This window comes from Aulonocara sp. 'chitande type north' Nkhata Bay, linkage group LG4 (assembly GCF_057382095.1).
Source record: "Aulonocara sp. 'chitande type north' Nkhata Bay isolate Kocher_YH1m ecotype deep benthic linkage group LG4, A_spYH_male_GT1.1, whole genome shotgun sequence".
NCBI lineage: Eukaryota > Metazoa > Chordata > Actinopteri > Cichliformes > Cichlidae > Aulonocara > Aulonocara sp. 'chitande type north' Nkhata Bay.
The window spans coordinates 2,581,828-2,597,873 of NC_141347.1; the positions used below are offsets into that span (position 1 = coordinate 2,581,828).

At 43.8% G+C, this 16,046-nt stretch overlaps 1 protein-coding gene and 1 long non-coding RNA gene across 4 annotated transcripts in view; one reads left to right on the forward strand and one right to left on the reverse strand.

Annotated features, from left to right (window-relative positions):
• The window catches only part of hdac5 (histone deacetylase 5), a 66,496-nt gene that overhangs the window by 42,105 nt on the left and 8,345 nt on the right, over positions 1-16,046 (forward strand). For both annotated transcript variants that reach the window (XM_086287928.1, XM_086287927.1), the window contains 15 exons: positions 1,520-1,636; positions 2,779-2,890; positions 3,014-3,124; positions 3,219-3,412; positions 3,496-3,614; positions 4,989-5,184; positions 8,029-8,140; positions 11,340-11,473; positions 11,655-11,775; positions 12,337-12,386; positions 12,463-12,570; positions 12,658-12,713; positions 12,802-12,889; positions 15,372-15,491; positions 15,903-16,000. In XM_086287928.1, coding sequence (XP_086144054.1) covers positions 1,520-1,636; positions 2,779-2,890; positions 3,014-3,124; positions 3,219-3,412; positions 3,496-3,614; positions 4,989-5,184; positions 8,029-8,140; positions 11,340-11,473; positions 11,655-11,775; positions 12,337-12,386; positions 12,463-12,570; positions 12,658-12,713; positions 12,802-12,889; positions 15,372-15,491; positions 15,903-16,000 — 1,736 coding nt within the window. The remainder of the gene's footprint in view (positions 1-1,519; positions 1,637-2,778; positions 2,891-3,013; positions 3,125-3,218; positions 3,413-3,495; positions 3,615-4,988; positions 5,185-8,028; positions 8,141-11,339; positions 11,474-11,654; positions 11,776-12,336; positions 12,387-12,462; positions 12,571-12,657; positions 12,714-12,801; positions 12,890-15,371; positions 15,492-15,902; positions 16,001-16,046) is intronic.
• Positions 1,170-3,757, reverse strand: LOC147331729 (uncharacterized). 2 transcript variants are annotated; one of them, XR_015128719.1, is made up of 3 exons: positions 3,541-3,757; positions 3,191-3,394; positions 1,170-1,616 (listed from the first exon to the last, which is right to left on the reverse strand). It is a non-coding gene; the product is annotated as an uncharacterized LOC147331729 (long non-coding RNA). The 2 variants fall into 2 exon arrangements; XR_015128718.1 differs by having other exon boundaries at positions 3,521-3,757.

Genomic DNA, 16,046 nt, shown 5'->3' on the forward strand with positions numbered 1-16,046 from the left:
AAAATAAAGCAAAACCTACAAATCTAAATGTAAAATTATAATTTAACATAATTTCTTTTTTTATTTGACAGAGTATTGATTCTCGATACTGGAGAATAAAATCAAGAAGAATTTGAAGTATGTAGCCTTTACTACTCATGAATGAGGTACAGTGATTAGTGTTAAAGGGTTTCAGTGGAATAATACACTTTTCCTGTGCCCTTATTTTTAGGAATGTAGAGTGTGTGATGCAAATTACATAGGTCCCATAATGGAACCCTGTGGTACACCACCAGATGTGCCATATCTGCAATAAGTTTTGCTGTTTTGTTGATAAGAAAGGAACTATACTAAGATGATATCCAGAGTTCACCTAACAGACAAACCGTAGTTGTAGGGTTGATCTGATATCCTCGTGTTGGTGTTGTTCCCAGATCATCATACTAAATGTTGTTCCAGGATCAACATTGCAAGTGACCAATCAGAATGTTGTGACATCATACTTTTGCGACTTCAGGAAAAACCGGCGTAAAACAAAAAACTGTACCTAAGCTGCGTGAAACCGCCTCTGTCTGCCGATCAACGGACCCTGACCCTAACCGTAACCCTTTAATAAACAGTAAGCAGAATTGATATTGTCCTTGCAACATTGGAATTTCATAAATTTCACGAATGGCTTGGCGCGCAAAAGAATAACGTCACAACAATGTGATTGGTCACTTGCAATGTTGAACCTGGAACAACATTTTCATGATGGTCTGGGAACAACACCAACACGAGGGTATCAGATCATCCTAGTTGTAGCCTCAGCAGAGTTGGTTGGTTTTGATTGGTTATTTCAGTATATGACTTTAAAGACACATGAAATGATTCCCCTGACATTTTTTATGTTTTCGTTGTAGGTCTTTATGAAGATAATATGACAAAGCAGTTAAATAATCATGTTTCGGATTACTCATTTACACTCATTGCCACTTGAATTAACTGGTTGTTGTGTTTGGCTACAAGCAGGTACGCAGAACGCCCTCTGGTGGTCAAACTATCCAACATCAGTGCTCATAACATGGTTTCCTGTCTCTTTACCTTTTGAGTTTTCCTTTGTTGGGCATTATAAACACTGATACTGAGATATCAGTCGGGCTCTAGTTAGAGATTAAAGACAAGCATGGCCAAAGACAGTGTGATTTCATTTTTTCATTTTATTCCAGAGGCATATTTCTAAGAGTGGTGTTGAATATGGATAATATACTGGGCACAACTGTATCAAATGCATGTTAAAGCAGGCTGTATGGAGTAATTCTTAAAGGCCTTCAAGGCTGACAAGACTCCTCTGTTTATTTAAGTTGAGCGAGTGTGGAACAAATGCCATGGAAGTTTCCTGTTTTTGTGCTCTTCCAAGAAACTTCCAGGAAATGGTCTTCTTCTATAACAAGAAGAAGAAGCAGTTAATTATATTTTGCCCCAGTATGTGCTAAATTTAACAAACTGAGTTCTCCCTGTGCAGGACACTAAAACTGCTTGCGTGTTTGTTTTTCTGCAGCTGAGGTCTCTCCATCAGACGCTGGGGGCTGATGGGACATTGAGTCCTCTGAGTCTCTACACCTCACCCTCCCTGCCGAATATCTCGCTGGGTCTCCCTGCCAACACACATATCACGGTGAGTCACTGCGGTGCATGTACCCATCGACACAAGAACACACAAACACACACTATACACCCCCACACTGATGGACTCGCCACACACACTGTTACACAGTAACCTGTAGTTCTATAAGTATCTGCGTATCCTGTTTTTTCTGAGCTTGGTTCTGGTGGAGGTTTCTTCCTGTTAAAAGGAAGTTCTTCCTTCCCACTGTCACCAAATGCTCAGTCATAGACAGTTGTGGGATTGGTGTGATTGCTGGGGTTGCTTACCTCTGCAGGTTCTTTACTTAACAATATAAAGTACCTTGTGCCAGCTGTTGTTGTTAAATGGAGCTGTATGAATGAATTGGGAAAAGGTTTACTGAGGGTGTCAATCAGTCATTTGCCAGTGACTTCTTTCCAACTGGCCTCCTTGTGGTGAGCGTAGAAGTCGCCTCCTTGTTGCTTTGCTTTTTAAACCCAGGAGTTTCGTCTAGCTGACGTGCACTTTTGTTACAAAGCAGTCAGTCTTACTCACTTACACTAAGTGATCCATGAAGCAGTGGCTCTTCTTTTTCTATATGTGTGTAGTTTTCCACACAGAAGTAAACCAAAGGAGGCCGTTTTATTTCCATGACTGTTCATTTTGGTGAGAGATCACTTCTAGCTTGCATGTGTAAGCGAGTGCTATCCTTAAAATGTATGATTTGGTTAAAAGCTCTTTCTCCAGTGGGATTTTTATGTCTGCACATTTCTACACGAACCCAGTGGAAAGATATCCACAGGCTGCTTCTTATGGAATACATGGAAACAATAAAGAGTCCTATTCTTGTGTTTCAGTGTAAAGCTAGTTATTCCTGCATTTTTATAAAGGTAAAATATGCTAAGACAACCAAACACGGTGTTGAGACTTCTTTGGTCTTGGCTTTGGATACATTTTCATGATGAGTTTTGGTTGCTCCGTTTGCTCCGAGCTCTGTTTGCACCACTGTAGGAAATCTGTACCATCAGAAGGAATCCAGCACTTCATAGATTTGTTGTTCTGAGTTCTGTGTTAAATAAACAGTTCCTGTTCAAGGAGAGGATTTAAGCAAAAAGCTGAGCAGCTGAAAAACTGCCATGAGGTGCCTGTCAATTTGTGTCTGTGTGGTAACTATGGTAATACTCCCTCTAAAGCCCTCCCAGAAGCTGTCTGCCCAGCAAGAGGCAGAGCGTCAGGCCATCCAGTCGCTGCGGGGGGGTGGAGCTCTAACAGGAAAGTTTCTCTCCACGTCCTCCCTTCCAGCAGGTGAGCTGGACCGCTGCTCATATCAGAGTTTAGTGAGTCATCGTGCACTAATCATAAAAGTGCATCGTGACTGTAGTTGGTTTAAATTGAATTCTTTAGTTATGATTTAATATCTCTTTGCAGGTGTGGGACATGATGTGGAGACTCCGCCCCCCAGCTCTCATTCAGCCCATTCCTCGTTACTGCAACACGTACTACTGCTGGAGCAGGCTAGGCAACAGACTGCTATGCTAGGTGGTGCAAACACAATCGCGCACACAGCACATACACAAAAATTCACGACAGCGCCTAACTCATCACCTTTTTCTGTGACCCTTGACCTGTCCAGTGCCCATGTACAGCCAATCGCCGCTGGTTACGGCAGAGAGAGGTGTGTCGGGTGGCATGCGGGCCGTCAACAAGCTGCCTCGCCACCGGCCGCTGGCTCGTACGCAGAGCGCACCTTTGCCCCAGTCCCCCCAGGCCCTGCAGCAACTGGTGGTTCAACAGCAGCACCATCACTTCCTGGAGAAGCATTACAAGGTAGACACAATTACACACACACACACACAGATGAGCACACGTGCAGATTCTCACATAATCTTTGTGTGTTTGTGTGTGTGTAGATGCTGTCAAAGGGGACAGATTTACCTAGGCCACCACCCACTCACCCAGAGGAAACAGAGGAGGAGCTTACAGAGACCAATGACATGCAGGAGGAGGATGAAGGGGTGGGCCTTCACAGGTGTGCCAGTATTTCTGTGTTTGTGTGTCTCTGTGTGACACACAGTGCTTAACACATTATTAGCCCCAGCCTGATGTGAGGTTTATGCCAATGCCAAAATCCTCGTTCAGTAATGGTTCCTCCAGCAGTATGTGGAGGCTGTTTAATGCTAAATAGAAATATTGTTTTTATCTGTGATGTTTCAAATTTGTTGCTTTACAAAGAAGCTGAAAAGCTGTTATTTGTTTTTAATTGAAATTACAAATACAATTCCTGAATATAAAAAGTGAATGTTCTGTTCTCAGAGATGTCCACTCCGTTAGCTCAAATATGAGTATAAAAACATGAATTCAGTTTGTTATTATTTAGGCTTTGTTATTAGGCTGGTTAATAACAATATAAATATAAATATATATATATGTATATATTATTATATATCTGTAGAAATGAAGAGTGTGGCTGCTCCTATTTTTACATTTTTACTGATCTTGTTGGCTGACGTAGTCATCACAGTTTCCTCTTCTGAGCTCAGAGTTTTGAGAAATATTTAAGTGACTCACAACACGATTTAGGTTTGTGGTTGCCTGCCATTATTTCTACACATTATCTTAACTGGTGTTCCTGGCATAGCTGAGATGGTTGTTAGCGGAACAAGCTTATAATGGGTGGCTCAAACTGTGAACCCAAGTGCTTTGGTGCTAAACACATGCAGGTCATGGATCTGTTACAGAGAGTCAAGTGTGCAGTGTGCAGTGTTTTTGGTTTATAGTCAGATTTCTGTACAAACGTTGGGAGTGAAAACTGCAGAGTGCTATAGAGCTCTTCATCATCACAATTAAGCTTTTAGGAATTTTCTATGACTTGCATAACAACATAAAGTGTGTCGCTTCTATTATTGATGTAGATATTTGACTGCCTAATCATCCCATCAGTCAGCTGTCAGAGTTCAGGTTTGTAAGGTGGAAATGAAACAGCCCTGGACTCAGTCTTAAGACCCGAACGGATCTTGTTCAGTTTCCTTTGGTTTTGCTCTTGAATCAAAACATTTTTCTGAATTGCTGTTTTTCCTGGAAGGAAACATTGTAATACATGAGCTTGTTATGTTTGTCAGATTTCAGCAACAATAGATGACTCATTCTCTCACCAGGTCCTACTTGTGTCCAGCCTGCTAATTTGTGCTGCTCTTGGTAGATCATGCCGACATCATTATTGAAATGAACCGGCTGTGCCTGTTCGCATAGCTTTACACTCTCGTTGGTGCGTTGTTCAGTTGCAGGTTGTCGATCAGTTGCCCTGCTTTGTAAATCTGTCCCAGAAGCTAGTTTTCGTAAAGAGCACGTGTATCTGGCTCCTGGACACACCTTTTCCCTCTGTTCTGTCTTCTCATCCAATCAGGCTTCAGAAGGAGGGGTCTGATGATAGCACGCCTTCATCTGAGCGTCTCGGCGTGCACGTGAAGGGTGAGGAGGAGTGTGGAAGCGTGCATATCAAAGGGGAGAGCACCGAGAGTGAGCTGGAAGAAGAGGAAGAGGATGAAGATATCATTCAGTTGAGGGAGGGCGACGAAGAGGAGAGAGGGAGTTACAGTCAGGTTTGTGTGTGAATACAGTGCAGCTTTGCATCATTGATAATCAGCTTGGTTCATGTAAATGGGTGTGGTCAGTTAGTGAGCTTGGGCTCATCTGATAATGACAAGGTGTCCAACAGGAGCTCCTTCAAAGCCCACGGTCTGTCTTAAAACTCAGGACTTGTTGGTTCCACAGCGTCATCCCACAGAGGGATGAGTCACACAAATGCATCACTGACCGCCTTCCTGCTGTTTTGTATCTCACTGCGTTTGCTCTGTTACAGCGGTTGCTTTGCGTTAGTGATCTGACTCATCCCAGCTAATGGTCGGCCTCTTACTTCAGTCTAAAGCTGAGGTGGCTTCAGGTGTTTTTCACCCACGCGCAACTGTTTTCACACATAGCAATTCTGAGCTGCAGTACATTTACGTATCACTTCAGAGTATTCCTTTTGGGCTGAGCTCATTGCATAACGTGTCTTATCTGCTTTCAGGAAAAAGAACACACATTGAATTTTCCAAAATTTGCCAAACGCATATTTTTCTCGTCTTAGACGAGGCTAAGCGTTCTTGAAGAGCCAACTTATACAATGTGATGCTCAGACCACTTGGCAGTGTGCAGGGTGGTGACGTCTAACTGTGTGAGCACAACACTGTTCAAGGACTCTGACTGAACGTAAGGATCACTTTGCTCAAAGTGGATCAGTGATGCTAACTACATGAATTCTTTCCTATTTAGTCTGCCATCTGGTATTCTAAATATGTCGTTCCACAATCAGACTCTGATGCCAACATTTGGTATCAACAGTTGAATTGGCCAAAAACAGAAGGATGAGCTGAGCAACACCAAAAGACCACGGAGACTACACATGGCAGATAAAGGTGATAATCACAGTTGAGTTGTTTCCCTGGTAAACAAAAGCTTTACATAACATTGAGTAAAGTTGAGAACATTTAAATCTACAGTTAGTGAATGTAAGTAGAGTTTAACCTCAAAGTGAGTGGCTGCAGTGACGAGCACAAACAGCCAGATTAGAACAGCCTTACAAATGTGAAACATGATAAGAGCATGAACAGGGACAAGAAAGCATCATTATTCATACACCTGATCGCCTCTCCAACATAGTAGAGACGGCATTAAGGACGTACCTGTCATATCTAAGAAGTAAAGCCTCAACAGAAATACTTTAAGCCTGCCTTTTATCAAATGGCCAACAGAGGGCGACTTCACCAGCTCTGAAGAAGTGCCGACGTTTTTTTTGTAAACACTTCTGCGATGAGTTTATGGTCACAATCATTCAGTTCAGGTCACCACTCTTCTTTATTGATTATGTGACTGCAGGTGCAAACTGTACTTTCAATCAGATGCTGCAAAACTGATAAGATAGTGCTTCACAGTTCAGCCTTGCAATGGTCCAACAGAAGCACCTCTTAAAGCAAAACATGGAGAGGTCTTCAGTGGTTACCAGCTTACCTGAGCACACAACACTGAAGCCACAGAAGGAGAACTCTCAGTTTTTGGTTTGGCTTCCGAATGTTTAAAGGTTTCTGATATACTCAGTTATGGTACACTGCTCTTGTTACTGTGGAGGGAGTGTGTATAAAAATAGCTGTAATTCCTAAATGCTTAATGCAAGATTTGTGGTCAGCCTCTTGAATTAAAGCTGAAGTTTCCACTTCAATCGCATCTTGATTGCTTCATTTCATTGATTTAGTACGGAGGCAACATTTCTGTAGGAAAATTGTGCTGCTGTCTAAATACTTCTGGACCCGACCGTAAAGGTCCGTGTGTGACGTGCGTGCTAGCGGTCATTGAGTTTAAGTGCATTTAACCTGCACATTTCACTGTGTTTTTCAGTCATCTTTCTCTCTCCAGCCCCATGACACCTCTGACCCGTGTTCACTGTGGGTGGTACTTACTGAGAGGAGGGTTAAAGTGGATGCTGTGATTGTGGAGAAACAGCTTTATTTATTTATTTTTGCACCGGTACTTGATGAGTCATCAGAAGAAGAAGAAATCAGATGCTTAACCAAAACAAAACAAGATGGCATTTGAATATGAACAACTTCACTGCTTTTATGCAGCGTATACAGTAATATGCAAAATCAGAGGGAGGATGCTTCCTGGGAGACTGCATGATGAGATCAGGGCTCTGCAGGGGTTCACGTCCTCTGCTGCAGGACCTGTTGTTGCTCAGTACTGCAAGTATCAGGTTGGATGTTTGGGGCACGTTGTTGAACAGTGGAGGAAAGACAAAAGCCTTTAAAGCTGACCCAGCCTCAAGATAATGATGCACAGACACACACACACACACTTGTTGATGCCGCAGTGACATCACCAGCTGATGACTCAACCACTGGACTCACCGCTGTGTGTGTATGTGTGTCCTGTATGTCTGTATATCTTCGAGTGTGTGTCTTTTAGTGTCCACCCACGCGTGATGAGTCACCCAGATCGCAGCAGGGAGCACAGCAACACTCCCTATATATAGACACCACAGAGTGTGTGTGTGTGTGTGAGGGGAGTGGTTACACAAACCTGAAATCTCACACACATACCATGAGGGGGTGGTGATCAGTTAGATTTCAGGACAGTCAGTCCAAATGTCATGAAAACGGAACACAATTTTTGTGAATGATACAATATTTTGAATAGTGATTTCAGTGTGTGTGTGTGTGTGTGTGTGTGTGTGTGTGTGTGTGTGTGTGTGTGTGTGCAGAGACAGAGAGACAGGACTGGTTTTAAGTGTGCTCTCCTCTTAAACACACACATCCTCCATCGCTGCAGTGAATGAGCTGATCTCTGATTCATCCTCCTGCAGCGAATCATTACTTTCTATCTCTTCTCTCCCTCCATCCCTGTCCCATCAGGCCTTGCAGCAGCTGGGTGTGTTCCAGTCCTCGTTGCCCCACAGACCCCTGGGTAGAGCGCAGTCCTCTCCTGCAGCTGCCGTTAATCCCATCAAACACCTCTTCACTACCGGTCAGTTTTCTGTGTTTGCGCTTCTTATGTGGTTGTGCGTGCGCACATCTGGTTTCCCATTGGTTAACAATGTGATGGTGTCAAGTCTGCCTACTGGAGGCCTCCATACTTGTTGCCTAGCAACAGGGAGCTGACTCTCTCGGTTGACGGTTCAGATGAACAGCGCATGAGCCCATCACTCGTACCTTGTTTTATATTTGATTATTTTCCAGTAAGAGCTCTTCCTGTTTTGATGTTGCATTGATGTGCTGGGACGAGAACGTGCAGGTCAGGTCAGGGTGTTCTTTACTGTATGCTCTGAATCCACAGGACAACAGCTCCATATGAGACTTCCTTGCATGAGTACTGTAAACTAAACTGTTACACAGAGGAGTCTGAGCACTTCACGTTTTAATCGCCTCACCTAGATTTACTTCAGCTCACACTGTGCAGCTGGCACACTTATAAAGTTTATTCAGACCGTAAGCTGCGTTCTTGGCATTTTCAAAGCCAGAGAGAGGGAGCGTCACAGTAATGACCTGTTCTGCTCCAAGTTTGAATTCTTGGATTTGAATCATAGTTCATAAGTAATCCTTATTCATCTCACACTGCGTCTGTTATTAAACAGATTTATTCTGGTATTAAATTAGCTTTTAAGTCTTTGGTACCAAATAAAGACTCAAACCATGAGTTTTGTGCTGTTGTTTTCCTAGTCCAGTTCTTTTATGTAGAAAAGGGTTCACTTTAACATGAGCTTAGCCTGAGATGGGGTCTGACCAGGATGAAACGAGGGCAGATCTGACAGATGTGGCCTTGTAAAAATGCAAGCTTGAAAACAGAGGCTCCAGAGAGCATGCTCATGTTAATCCTGATAATGAAAGCTGGTGATTAAGATAAGATAAGATAAGATAAGATAACCTTTATTAGTCCCACACGTGGGAAATTTGTTTTGTCACAGCAGGAAGTGGACAGTGCAAAAGTTATGAGGCAAAAATTAGAATACAATAAGAATAAATACAGTACACAACTGTACAGAATAGAATAAAATAAAATACTATATACAGTAGAATAAAATAGAATAAAAATATACAATAAGATAAAAATAGAATACGAATGCTATATACAACTGAGTAAAAATACAACGATGACAGAAAGGATTATTGCACTTAGTATTATTGCATAAGTGTGGATGTGTGTGCTTGATCAGTTAAAGTCTTTATTATGGAGTCTGACAGCAGTGGGGAGGAAAGACCTGCGAAATCTCTCCGTCCCACACCGTGGGTGCCGCAGTCTCCCACTGAAGGAGCTGCTCAGTGCTGTCACAGTCTGCTGCATGGGGTGGGAGATGTTGTCCAACAGGGATGACAGCTTAGCCGCCGTTCTCCTGTCACTCACCACCTCCACTGGGTCCAGAGGGCATCCTAGAACAGAGCTGGCCCTTCGGATCACCCTGTTCAGTCTCTTCCTGTCCCCAGCAGAGATGCTGCCGCCCCAGCAGACCACACCATAAAAGATAGCAGAAGCCACCACAGAGTCATAGAAGGTCTTCAGGAGTGGGCCCTCCACTCCAAACGACCTGAGTCTCCGCAGCAGGTACAGCCTGCTCTGCCCTTTCCTGTAGAGGGCGTCTGAGTTATGAGTCCAGTCCAGTCTGTTGTTCAGATGAACACCAAGGTACCTGTAGCTGTCCACAGCCTCAATGTCCATACCTTGGATGTTCAGTGGTTGCAGTGGAGAATGCTTGTGCCTGCGGAAGTCTACCACCAGCTCCTTGGTTTTACTGGCGTTGATCTGGAGGTAGTTCAGCTGGCACCAGTCCACAAAGTCTTGAGTCAGTCCTCTGTACTCCTTGTCGTCCCCATCAGTGATGAGGCCGACTATTGCAGAGTCATCAGAGAACTTCTGCAGGAAGCACTGGGTGGAATTGTGGGAGAAGTCTGCAGTGTAGATGGTGAAGAGGAACGGAGCCAGAACCGTTCCCTGTGGGGCCCCCGTACTGCAGACGACCCTGTCCGACACACAGCCCTGAGTCCTCACATACTGTGGTCGGTCGGTGAGGTAGTCCAGGATCCAGGTAGTGAGGTGATGGTCCACTCCAGAGTTCTCCAGCTTGTCCTTCAGAACCGAGGGAAGAATGGTGTTGAAGGCACTGGAGAAATCAAAGAACATGATTCTCACAGTGCTTCCAGCGGTCTCCAGGTGAGCGAGGGAACGATGTAGGAGGTGAATGACGGCATCATCCGCTCCAATGCCAGGCTGGTAGGCAAACTGAAGTGGGTCCAGTGATGAGCTTGTTAGGCGCCGAAGCTGAGCCAGGACCAACCGCTCCAGGGTCTTCATCAGGTGGGATGTCAGAGCCACCGGCCTGTAGCTGTTGAGGTCCTTGGAGCGTGAGGTCTTTGGCACTGGTACAACACAGGAGGTTTTCCAGAGCTGTGGGACTCTTCCCAACCTCAGGCTCAGGTTGAAGAGGTGCTCCATCACCCCACACAGTTGGTCCGTGCAGGACCTGACGACCCTCGAGCTGATGCCATCTGGACCCGCTGCCTTCTTGCCATTAATCCTCCTCAGTTCCCTCCTAACCTGGGTGGTTGAGAGAGACAGGCTGGAGCCTTGTGTTGAGTGTGTATTGGATGCTGTTGTTGGGGGTGGGGGGGAGTGAGCAGGGTGAATAGAGGAGGTGTGAAGTGTCTGAGGTGTCAGAGGTGGAACAGCAGCAGTGGGGGTGGGTGAGTCTGCAGCCGATGTTGTAGACTGTCTCATGGTTGAATCAAATCTGTTGAAGAAATGATTCAGTTCATTTGCCCACCTCACATCCCTCCCAGGCAGAGAGTTCTGCTGTTTGTGGCCTGAGATGGTTCTGAGGTGACCCGTCTCTCTTTGACAGTTATTTCAGAGTAAACGTGTGGCTGTAAATTTTGAAATCTTAAATCTTCATAGATTGTGTTCTTATTGTGCTGCTGTGACTCATTTCATGCTTAAAGTGGATCTTTTGTTTTCCACTCCGTAACAGACCAACCAGTGTTAAATTCCAGTTTACGAATATAAAAACAGACTCTATGCAGCTGCACACAAATACATGTAATTGGTAGTTGCTCCTGACATCTTGTGGTGATCACTGGGTACTACAGCTGCTGTTGACCCGGTGTCCATACCACTGAACTACAGGCTTTTATTTCATTGCAATATCTGTGTGTATCTTTTTCCTCTCCCTCTCCAGGGCTCGTATATGACAGTCTGATGCTGAAACATCAGTGTGTGTGTGGGAACGCTCACATCCACCCAGAGCATGCTGGGAGAGTTCAGAGCATCTGGTCCAGACTGCAGGAGACAGGCCTGCTGGGCCGCTGTGAGGTACACACACATTCTTAAGTTTCAGATAAGGCCTTCACACTGACAGCAGAGCCTGCAATGATTTGTTCAATTCAGTTTATTGATTTATACACTGTGTAAAAGCAAGTACAGCACATCTGTCATTTCTTGCAAAGTTGATTTTGTTGTATGCAAACATTACTCTCTGTCTGTGTGTGAGCAGAGGATTCGTGGGCGTAAAGCATCTCTGGATGAGATCCAGTCCGTCCATTCAGAGTTCCACACCCTGCTGTATGGAACCAGTCCGCTCAATCGGCACAAACTGGACCACAAGAAGCTGCTCGGTACCCGTCTGTCTGTCTGACTGTCTGTCTACACTTTCTATACACTGAAGCTTGACTAAAGTAAATCTGTAAATTATAAATTACAGAGTAAATTATAGAGAAAAATGCAGCCCTGGCTTAACTTTTGCTGTACGAGTTAGCATGAGTTTTATCGCTTCTTTAAATGTTCCTGTTTAATTTTTAGAAATAAAGCAATACATCAATCAGACACCCAGATCAATTATCCTCACAGTAACTCCACAGAGGAAAATAAGACAGGAATGTCACAGCATCCTTACTGTAAATAAGCTCAGGACCCAGCAGTGTGTCCACTGTAACTGAATACTTTACCCAGGAAACATCATTTGTAATTACATAAAGGTTGATAACATTGAGATGTCGTGATGACTGAGTGTGTGTTCTGACAACCCAGTTATGGTCCTTCCATCCTGTGTTTGGCTGTTGCCTGTGTGGGTGTCGTACCCACTTTACTGTTTGCCTGTTATTATTATTTCCACTTGTGATAAATGTATCGAGCACTTCCTGTGCCGTAACCTCAACTCTGGCTGATTTTCGTTCCAGGTCCGATTAGCCAGAAGATGTACGCTGTTCTTCCCTGTGGAGGAATAGGGGTGAGATTCTCTCTTTCTAGCTGGTCTGCCTGTGTTAGTGTTAGCCCTGGTCTGAACTGTGTGCTGCCCCCTGCAGGTGGACAGCGACACAGTGTGGAATGAGATGCACTCATCGGCTGCAGTGCGCATGGCGGTGGGCTCGGTCATCGAGCTGGCCTTCAGAGTGGCTGCAGGGGAGTTAAAAGTAAGGCTTTCACCGAGGCAACCACAAACCATGAGTGTGAGCTCATGCTGCGTGCGCGTCCCCCTCACTCTGTGCTTGTTTCTCTAGAATGGCTTCGCAGTTGTTCGTCCTCCAGGGCACCATGCTGAGGAGTCCACGGCTATGTCAGTACACCTGTCACAGAATTCTGACTACATTTCTCTCACTACATCTCCAGCTTGACTAATATGTTTTTTTAATGTGTTTGCACAGGGGCTTTTGTTTCTTCAATTCAGTCGCCATTACTGCCAAGCTGCTGCAGCAGAAACTTGGAGTGGGCAAGATCCTCATTGTGGACTGGGTGAGAGGGCAGACACACACACACACAGTCATGTTTTCATATTTTTGTGGGGACATCTAATTGACATAATGCTGTCAGCCTAAACCTAAACCTAACTGTAACCCTGACACTAAAATCACATCTCAAAAATGCCTTAAGCCCGTTCAGTTATCTTAGTGAGGACCTTCATTGACATAATGGTTTCCCTAGCCCCTTACCCTAACCCAGGGGTGTCAAAATCAAATACACAGTGGGCCAAAATTCAAAACTGGATCAAAGTCGCGGGCTAACGTTAATATTCATTGAAAAAAATCTTCCTCCAAATATAGCAAGGAATCTTTTCTTATGGACTCAAACAAGTTTTGCTGAAAATCTGAATATGGAACAAGCAAAGCTTAATACTGAACAATATATATAACTATATAAACGTATGTATAACTTAAAATTGCACACATGCAAAATCAAAATTCCAATTAAATAACACATCAGTGGAATTCATTTCTTAAATAAAAATGTATTTGCAGCCTTCTGAATTAAATTTTATCATTTTATCATTTATCAGATTTTCATCATATTCTCCCACCTGTCCAGAAAGCTCCTGTTTTCTGCCTTTCTTTTTGCCATTTTGGGATAGATAGCATGGCAGTATTTGCATGGTTGCTATGGCTATGGTCAACAGAGGAGAGGGTGCTAATGGGTCCTGTCATGACTGACGCGCCGAAACACCAACAGAGCATTCTGGGAATTGTAGTATTAGCAGTACATGCACTGTATAATACTGGCAGGCCAGCTCTGATAGTAATTTTGTATGGTTTCGCGGGCCAAATGTAATTAGGCTGCGGGCCAGAGTTTGACACCTATGCCCTAACCATTAAAAATGAATGCCTAACCCTAATACCTAACCATAACCTAATTGTAACCCTGACACTAAAACCACATTTCGAGCCTCAAAAAGGCTTCAAACGTGTGAGGACCAGTGTGTGTGTGTCCTCACAAGTGACTGTTGGTTTTCACAAGTATAGTAGAATGCAGATTTCGGTCCTCACAAAGATAGCTAGACAGGAACACACAGTTTCTCTATGACTATAGAAAACATTATATTTACATACATTTTTTAGGCATTTCATATTTAATAGAAAGTGTAATAATAACTTCATTTTTACTCCAAACTTCCCCCCCTGAACAGATGAATGCTTCTTCAGTTTGGGTGAAACAGATTCATGTTAATACATTCATCTATCAATGTACTGAAAGATGAATGTATTAATGATGCAGCTGGAAGCAGGATTTAGGCTTACTGGGGTAAGATCAGGGTTAAATGTGACTGTTCATTATTGCAGGTGAAGTGACGTGATTGGACAAAGATAATTTGAGTAAATACAAAATGCACTATTTGAATAATGATTTCATGTGTTAAAGGATAAAGAAAAGCTATCCAAACCTACCTTTTGTGTATGTAGCCTAGTGGACTCATTGTATCTTTGTTAAATTATGAATTATTTGTGATTCACCACATTTTATTAGGATATCACAGTTCAGTTTTGCTAGCCACACCCAGACCTGATTCCTAGCAGACCTGCCGAATCAAGACATCAGTTATAGCGTCAGTACACCCTCTACATCGGTCCTTTCACTCACACAATGTTATCACACAGTCATTTCTATTTATCCCGCTTTAACTCTCAGAAAGCTGCTGAAGTATTCTCCATCTATCTGTCTGGAAATGGTTATAAAACCGTTTCTAACGCTTTAAGACTCCAGTGAAAAACAGTTAGAGCAAAAGGAAAACAAAGCCATGTCTCACATTTACCAGAACAGCATCTTGACGATCCCTGAGAGTTTTGGGAAAACATTTTTTTAAAAGGTTTTAAAAAGTTAAACTAAAAGGGAAATGAATCTGAGTGAAAGGCTAACCCGTCCCTGTGTGTCCACTGCGTCTGTACCATACTGTAATGGGCTAAGTTTCCATTCAGCTTAAACACTCCCAAGAAAATCTCCAGGACTCAGACGATTGGATTCCAGAAGTTTTTACTGGGCACTTTTTGTGAAACTGTAAACACAATACAATGAAATATATGAAATGTATTATAGATGCAATAAGCTCAAAGCATCTGGCTAATTATCACAGCTTGACAGCCTAGCCGCATAGCTTATATGAGACACAATAAAGTTAACCGAATAACAGACAACGGTTCAAAACGCTTCACCGCTTAATTGTACAAAATGAATTATACTCACAGACTATGCCTTAGCGAAGAGAAAAGGATTAATCCTGTAACGGCGGTTGAATGAGCCCACACGCTAATATCCCGAGTCACACAGTAGATTCACTTTCTGACTCTCAGCGTAAACTGCTCTCGTGTTGTCATGGTTACGAAAATACACACACCGCTCTAAGCTACGATAGCGAGATAAAGAGAACACAAAGAACACATTTCTGGGGGCATAACACATACGTTCCCTCTAACCTTCTCTCTGACGCTGCTGTGATATGTCACTGCAGGACATTCACCATGGCAACGGCACTCAGCAGGCCTTCTATAGTGACCCCAACGTCCTCTACATTTCCCTCCATCGCTACGACGACGGAAACTTCTTTCCTGGCAGCGGCGCTCCAGAGGAGGTAATCACACAATCCCACCGGTCATTCTGTGGGTGTGAGGATTCGACAAACCAAAAGTTTCAACCTTGGCTGACCAAACTGGCCAAAAAGATCTCCACTTGCATAATGTAGTGCACAGGAACGAACAAGAGGCAAATCAACGAGAAGCGGTGGCTATTTGAGTTTAAATGGCAAATATGGTCACAGGAGAGAAAAGACCTGATTGCAGGATGCAGGAGGCCAATGACTGAGAAAGCAACAAGAATACAGAGAGAGATTAACTGATGGTGAACAGGCAGGCAGACAGCTGGAGGCTCAAAGACACAAAGTGAAACTGACAGAAATGCAAAGACAGCAGAGTTTACAAACAGAATGGCTAAAGACACGTGATGATGATTGTTGCTCTGTCCCTGTTTGTCCTGCTGTCTGCAGGTGGGATCAGGTGCAGGTGTTGGTTTTAATGTGAACATAGCGTGGACCGGGGGAGTAGATCCCCCAATGGGTGATGTGGAGTACCTCACTGCTTTCAGGTAAAACTTTTCAACGTGGAGATTTCATCGTTTCGTGATGTTTGTA